Below are 7,918 nucleotides of genomic sequence, written 5' to 3' on the forward strand. Positions count from 1 at the left end.
GGTCAGAACCCGTAGGGCTCCGCGGCAGGGCGCAAGAACGGAACCGGCTTGCAGGGGGACGAGGAGGCAATCCCCCGTTTGCCGGAGTGGGTAGATTTGCAGGCTATGGGAATGACAAATACCGGGTCCCAAGAATTTGTTTGGTGACTGTGGTAACTTTAATTTGCGGAATGCGGGCGGTGGTCGGGGCGGGGGAGGCACAAGGAGGAGGGCGAGTTACAGCTCTTCCTGCACCGTACAGAGTGAATGAAGAAGCCCCGGGTTACACGCAGTTCCCTCACACTCTCGACGGCCGCAGCGCCGCTGAAGGTCTCCGAGCAGCGGAGACCCTGGTCCGACGGGGCTCCCGCGGGGGCCAATCCCGACGCGGCCTCCCCCGTCACCGCCGCCAGGACCCTGGCTCGGCGGGAGCTGCGTGGTACGAGGCAGGGATCGAGGCCAGGCTGCTCCCGAGCTCTCCCGAGCTGAGCTGAAAATAACCCCGAGCCTGGGAAGGATTCGTCAACCTTTCGTTCGTTAGAGAGAACTTCACTCCCGTCGTATTTCGAACCAAAACGGGAAGGTCTCCCTCACCCAAGGCAGTCACTGTTTTCCTGTCCCTCTCCAGGCAATCCGCAGGAAATCTAAGCAACATCGAAAGCTTGTCTACCTTGTTCTGTTGAACGCGAGATTAAGTGAGTTTTGGGAGAAAAAACCCGCAGCAGCCTTTAACTAAGCGACATCTGTCCTGAGGGGATGTTTTAAATCACGGGATCCTTTCAGTCTATAATATCGTAAATTAACTCCCATAAATTCTACGTAGCTTTGTAAAACCTCCTTCCGTCCCTGCCCTAGCCCGAGAGAGGCAGAGCCCGAGAGAAGGGGTGGCCGGAACAGAATCCCGGGCGGGGACCAGCCCCTCCGAGAGCCGCACAGGGGCTCGCCGGCCGCGGGAAAGGGCGCAGAGTCTCGGCCTTCGCGGCGTCTGGCAGGATGCTCCTCGGTTTATTCTTTCAGTGCAAGGCAGCTTGGCCGGGCTTTCCTCCGCTCCTCACCCCGCGGCACGCAGCGCCCAGTCCGCTTCGTGCCGGAGCATCGGGCTTCTACTACACCTTTGTGTTGTCTTCCTCGGTCGAACGAGATCCACGCAAAATTGGGCCAAACATTTTCCTGGAAGAACGGGTGGTTAGGGCTGGGTCTAGTATTCGGTGCTGGCTGTGAGCAGCCTGTCCCAGGCTCCCGCCTGTGTGGCCGCAGCCGGAGGTGGACACAGCAGGGGTCGGTTCCCCAGTCTCTCGGCTCCCGCCGGAGGTGGGGCTGAGGCCCCGCCTGCCCTCTGCGACGCCGGTGCCGGTGCCTGTCCGGGGGCACAGGCGGCACCCACCGGGCGCGCCCCGCCGCTCCCAATCCGCCAGCGCCCGGCTTGCGCAGGATCCGCATCCCGGCGGGGTTCGGGCAGGGCCTCGGGGCTCTGCGGGCCGCCGTCACTTGTTCGCCATTTATCTCAGTTGCCCCGATGCGGCGCGGCAGGAGCGGGGCGGGCAGCAGAGCTCGGCTGCTGCAGCCCGGCCGGATCCTTCCGTCAAGCAACGAAATCTGGCCGCTCGGCCAGTCTGGTTTAAAATTCAGCCGTGAGGTGGAGGCAAGTGCTTGCAGCGCTCCCTGTGAGCTGGCCGGCGGCGGGCAGAGGGCGAGGGGCTGCGGATTTATAGCTGCAAATCGTTCGCGCCGGCCTCTGCGCGCCTCGACACACGAGCATCGGCCCCTTCCCAAGCGCTGGTCCCTTCCCTTGTGGGACTAAAGGCTCACAGTTTTCCGCTGAGAGAAAGCGCCAAACAGCTCTGGAAACTGCCTCAATTAAAAATCTACCTCCCCCGTGGGAGATGCTGAAGGGCAACGCGGGTTGTGAGAAACCGACCGCCGAGTCCCTGAAAACTGGAATTGCGAACCGAGCCCATCGCTTCTCACAGAGACGTTCCCTCACGAGGTGAAACATGTCAACCCCAGGATAAGGATGCTGCCCGGGGAGCGGAGAGGGAGGAAGGAGGCTGCTGGCCTCAGTAGAGGCATAAGTCGAATTGGCTGACCAGCGAGGCGGCCGGCGAGGAGATGGCGGCGACTAGTGTCACCCGCCCCGTCTCAGCGGCCCGGCAGATCGCTGCCCTCCCTCCCTGGCGGGTCCCAGCTTTCCTTCACATATTTTTTCCCTTTCATCCCCATTTCCTCGCTCCCCGCCCGGAATTCTCCCCTCTGCTCCTGAGCGGAGCGCCCGGGAGGACGGTACCACCTCGGCAAAAGGTCTTTTTTTGGGGACAGGGGGAAGCCGCGGCCCACCGTGGGATGATTGCGGCCGTTCCCCTACTTCGAGCAAACGTGGGGGCACGGAGAGGGCCGAGCCTCTGGGTAACGGGCTGCGGGAAGAGGGGCCGTGGAGGCGGGGGCGCACACCAGAGTCACAGGTGACTTGTTCCAATTAGTAGCTGTCTAATTAATTAGTGTCACGCGGCCCCAGCCAATGGGTCGGCGGGGGTGGAGGGCGGCGATGAGGCAGCTCCGGCGCAAGCCCCTCCCCGGCGGCCCGAGGAGCCCGGCGCGCCAGTATAAATCGCCTCGGCGAAGCCCTGCTGTAGCTCTGTTCAGCCGTGGGTCGGGGTCGTTACCGGACCGAGTGGGAGTTCCACCGCACCGCCTATCGAGGATGCAGCTGGGCGAGCCGCTGCTGGCGGCTGCGGGGACGCTGCCGGGTGCCCCCTTTACCCGCTGGAGGGCGGGGGGCGCGGCGCCGCCGCGGGGAGCGGGACCTGGAGCTGGGACGCGGCGCTGGCGGCGGCTCCCGCGGGCCACCGGGCCGGGTTCGCCGCCGCGCCTCGACCTGGACAAGATGCCCAAGAAGTTCGGGGCGGCCCCGCCATCCTGGGCGAGGCGGAGGCGGTCGAGCCGCCCTTCGCCGCCCCGCAAGCCGGACGGCCGCAAGGCACCCCGTGCGGGGACGAGGAGCTGCCCCCCGGCCGCCGCCGCCCGCTACTCCATGGACAGCCTGAGCCCCGAGCGCTACTACCTGCAGTCCCCCGGGCCGCCCGCGGCCGAGCTGGGGGGGCCCTGCGCCCTCTTCCCCGTACCCGCCGGCGGCGCAGCACGGCGCCGTGTACCAGCCGCCCGGCGGGCCGCGATACCCCTACGGCTCGGTGCTGTCGCCGGGCGGCTTCGCGGGCGCCGTGTGCCCGCCCGGCGGCCGGGCGCAGTTCGGCGGCGGCGGCGGGTATCAGTACGGGCAGGCGACGGCTGGCGGACCCCTCTACAGCCCTTACCCGGCGGCGTCGGGCTCCTGTGGCGGGCTCGGGGCGCTGGGGGTGCCGGCCGGCGGCCCAGGTCTACGGGCCCAGGTCTTCCTCTGCAACCGACCCCTCTGGCTCAAGTTCCACCGGCACCAGACGGAGATGATCATCACCAAGCAGGGCCGGTAAGCGGGTGCAGAGGATGGCGAAAACGGCGGGAAGTGGTGTGGGGGGTGGTGTGGGGGTGGTGAGGGGGGCACCCCGGGGGACGCTCTGCTTCAGGCAGCGCTTCCCCGCTGCCCTGGGGAGGAGGTGCACGGTGTCCCCGTCGATCGCGCCCCGGATGCTTTCCCTTGAGAAGCAGCTCTCCTATTTTCCCCACGCTGGGCGGTCGGGAGATGGGGCGGGGGTTGGTTGGGGCTCGCGGCTTGCTTCTTTGGTCTCCTCGGTGCCGTGACCGACGGGGCACCCTGCGGCCGCCTACAGCATCCGTCGGAGCCCGCGCCCCCTTCCTTGGCCCACCTCAGCATGCCGTGTGGTTTTCCCCCCTCTCTCCAGGAGGATGTTTCCCTTCCTGAGCTTCAACATCACTGGCCTCAACCCCACGGCCCACTACAACGTTTTCGTGGAGGTGGTCTTGGCGGACCCCAATCACTGGCGTTTCCAGGGAGGCAAGTGGGTGACCTGCGGGAAAGCCGACAACAACATGCAAGGTAGGTGCGGGTTCTCGGAGTCTCCTCGGCGCCTTTCCCTGTGGGTCGGTTTCCCAGAAAGGATTCCCGCTTCTCCCCCTTCTGCAGGGTCTTCCCCACACCCGGCATTTTGGTGAGGGACAAGCTACACTTTTAAGGGCGTTTTGCGACCTTTTTTCACGCCGCGGTGTGCGAGGCTGTGTGGGAGAGGGGCCATCGTGGAGCCGAGGTGCTGCGCGGCGGGGGGGGTCGGGTCAGAACAAAGCCCCGTGCCCGGCCGGCCTTTCACTGACTTGTCTTCCCCAGGCAACAAGGTCTACGTTCACCCCGAGTCGCCCAACACCGGGGCTCACTGGATGAGGCAGGAGATTTCTTTCGGGAAGTTGAAGCTGACGAACAATAAAGGTGCTAACAACAACAACGCGCAGGTATGGAGGGGGGAGGCAGGCTTGAGGGGGCTCTTGGTGGGTCAGCAGGGGAGCCCTGGGATTTCGGGCCTTTACACCATTTCATCGAGTTGCTAGATCACTGTGACTTGTCCCCTTCTTGAACTGGGTCATAGATCTTGTTTACTTCTCCGTATGAATGGAGTTAGAAATGTCAGAATTTGATGTGTGAATTTATTTGGTTTTAGCTGGTATATTTATCCCCGGAGTTGCTCAAACAGTGGGAGTGTAGCTGATGGCTCTTACTGAAACAGGGCTATAAGCTATGAAACATCTCCTGATAACAGTTAAAATGTTCTATACAATTTACAGGAAGAAAATGTCATGCTGTAAAATAGACCTTTTAATGTTAGATGCAATTGTTTTAAAGATCTTGTCTCTTTCATGGTTTCTTTTAGATGATAGTACTTCAGTCTCTACACAAGTACCAGCCCCGGCTTCACATTGTGGAAGTGACTGAAGATGGTGTTGAAGATCTGAATGATTCCTCAAAGACTCAAACATTTGTTTTCCCTGAAACACAGTTCATAGCAGTTACAGCATATCAAAACACTGATGTAAGCACAGATGTATAAAATTACAATTGAGAATAAAATTGCATTGTGGGTTCAGAGTCTCATCTTACTATATTCTGCTTTCACTTTTAGATTACACAGCTCAAAATTGACCATAACCCTTTTGCAAAAGGCTTCAGAGACAACTATGACTCGTAAGTACACTTCTGTGTTCTTTTGCAGTTGTTTCTGTCTAGGAAGCATGATTCTGGCCTGAAATGTCTGTGCAAAAGATTTTCTTTATACACTAATAAAGTTATTCAGAAGCAGCAATACTTCTGGCAGTTTTGCTAACATTTAAATGTCTGTTTGAATAGTGTATTGTCGTGATTACCTGTCTTTCAGCGGGCTTCTGAATTTTGGCAGTAAATTTGTGCTGGCCTGCAGATTTGGCAGTAGAGTGTACTGAGTGCCTCTAAGAGTAGGCAGCGTCTTTCGAGTTGTTAGCAAAAGACTTGCCTAATGGTCACTTCTATAGCTTCAAATGCCCTTTGGAAAATCGGAGCTGTGTGTATATATACAAGTATGGGTGCTGCATGCAGCTCATCTAAAATGGGTTTGGATGGTGGAGAACAGTGTATTTGTAGCAGTAATACCAGAAATCTTATACTAGTCTAGGGGAAAAAAATCCTCCTAAAATCAGATAAAAATAAACAGCCATCCAATTATAGTTATGATTCTAAATAGGAAATAGCTCAAGTTTCTTCCTGTTTGTGTTTTTCTGTAGTCTTACTATCATACTGGTATTGTTAAGAAAAACACCTGGTATTTCTCTTTTATGTTGTAGCATGTACACAGCTTCAGAAAATGACAGATTAACTCCATCTCCCACGGATTCTCCTAGATCCCACCAGATTGTCCCTGGCACCCGATACAGTATGCAGCCGTTCTTCCAGGAGCAGTTTGTCAACAACCTGCCCCCAGCCAGGTTTTACAACGGTGAGAGAACCGTCCCTCAGACGAATGGGTTGCTGTCCCCGCAGCAGAACGAGGAGGTGGCCAGCCCTCCTCAGCGGTGGTTTGTGACGCCTGTACAGCAGCCCAGTGCCAACAAATTGGACATGAACTCCTATGAGACGGAGTATTCTCATAGCACCTTGCTCCCTTACGGCATTAAATCCCTCCCCCTTCAGACATCCCATGCACTGGGATACTACCCAGACCCGACGTTTCCATCCATGGCAGGCTGGGGGAGCAGGGGCTCTTACCAGCGAAAAATGACAACAGGATTACCTTGGACCTCAAGAACAAGTCCTCCAGGATTCTCTGAAGATCAGCTTTCCAAGGAGAAGGTGAAAGAAGAAATTGGCTCATCCTGGATAGAGACTCCACCCTCCATAAAGTCTTTAGATTCAAATGATTCTGGGGTCTACACAGGTGCTTGTAAGAGAAGACGGCTTTCCCCTAGCACTTCCAGCAATGAAAATTCCCCAACGATGAAATGTGAGGACATTAATGCTGAGGACTATAGCAAAGACACTTCAAAAGGCATGGGCTATTATGCGTTCTATACTAGTTCTTAAAACATCCTTTTATTCCAATTGGCTCATTTTTTCCAGGGTGGCCTTGGGTTTTTTTGCATTACAATTGCCAAAAAGACTCCTGCCTTCCACCTTTAATTGTTGTGTGCAATTCTAAAGAAGGTGCCAAAGCTTTTTCACTGTTGCAGGTAACAAAGTAGGGAAAGAGCAAACCATGGGAGAATTCATCCCCTCCTTTAGAAGGAACCACATGCAGAAGCTGTAACGAGGACCCTAGATCTTAACAACGTGGTTTATTTATTGGAGACACTAAAGTGTACAGTTTGGCTTGGCTCAGAGACCTGATCAAATCTATGCACTCCTGAGCAAGGAAATAGGGGGATAGGATCCCAAATTTAATTTTCTTCCCTGGTTGACCCTCTGATAAAAGGGGGCTGGGTTGTCGGGAGCTGCACAAATGCTATGTTCTGCTTTGGACTGCATTGGTTTCTTCACCCTTATCTGCAACACAGTTGGCTGAGTTGGCTTGTTCAGCTAAGAGTTTCTTTGGCAGAAGATGGCCAAAATAAAGCCTGCTTGCCAGGCAGGATTTTGACTTGAAGGTCTTGTTGCCGATGATGGGGTTACAATGACCAAATCTGACTCTTTTTAGAGCTTAGAACTTGCATTAAAAAAAAAGCCTCCATCCCAAAAGCCTAACCTTTATTGAGGTGGCCAAAAACAAAGTGTACAGTTGTGTTTTGTCTAGGTACACTGTAGAATATTGTGGAATAATGTATAAATAGTTGACCTTATAGCTGTTCAGTTGGAAGGACATCTGGTGGTATTTTGAAGTTCAAAAGGCTTTTTTTTTTTATTATTTTGGTTAATCAAACTTACCGTATATGGAGCATCGCAAAAAGATTTTTATTTATGTGTATGTAAAGTGACTTTTTCAGCTGCCCTGTATGAAACTGGAAATGATGTAACTACCCACTCTTCTTTCCTATAGTTTCAGCCATTTTAAACTGTTTGGCCCTAGAGCACTGGCACACAAACTTTTAACCCACCAAGACCTTTTTTTGTTTTGTTTTTCTGTGTACATACTAGTAATTTTAAATAAATGTGGTGCCAGGGATAAGAGGGGGTGGCTCTGCCTCTTCTTTGCCTCTGCTGGGTGTCCCAGAGGGGGAGGAGGGAGCACAGTCCTAGGGGTTTAAGTTTTCTCTATATGTTGCAATGTTGCTACGTCAGTTCTCACACCGTGCTCATTTGGGTGCTGCTAGCTCTGTCTGTGCTGTTTTAATTTTTTTCTCCCCCTTTTCATAATCTCGCGGTTTGCCACAGTTCTCCGGTGCATCCCCCCCCAAGGTCGGCTCCCCGGTCTCTTTTCCCCTGTCACCCTCCTCTGCCCTGCCCCACTGAGGTAGGCGAGGTGAGAGCTCAGCCTCGGCCCGGGGAGCGAATTGTGAACCCATCCTGCCTTCCCCAGAAACCCCGGGGCTGCCCCTT

General features: G+C 55.6%; 1 protein-coding gene across 1 annotated transcript; it reads left to right on the forward strand.

Moving 5' to 3' along the window:
• The first annotated feature begins 2,616 nt into the window (after positions 1 to 2,616).
• EOMES (eomesodermin) lies at positions 2,617 to 7,544 on the forward strand. The gene is given in 12 exon segments (XM_032695275.1): positions 2,617 to 2,729; positions 2,732 to 2,781; positions 2,784 to 2,823; positions 2,826 to 2,879; positions 2,882 to 2,979; positions 2,981 to 3,091; positions 3,093 to 3,439; positions 3,813 to 3,967; positions 4,253 to 4,374; positions 4,791 to 4,949; positions 5,040 to 5,101; positions 5,734 to 7,544. Coding segments are annotated over 12 exon segments (1,986 nt in total). The 5' UTR covers positions 2,617 to 2,677; the 3' UTR covers positions 6,470 to 7,544.
• Positions 7,545 to 7,918: the final 374 nt, after the last annotated feature.

Source organism: Chiroxiphia lanceolata, chromosome 1 (assembly GCF_009829145.1).
Source record: "Chiroxiphia lanceolata isolate bChiLan1 chromosome 1, bChiLan1.pri, whole genome shotgun sequence".
Lineage (NCBI taxonomy): Eukaryota > Metazoa > Chordata > Aves > Passeriformes > Pipridae > Chiroxiphia > Chiroxiphia lanceolata.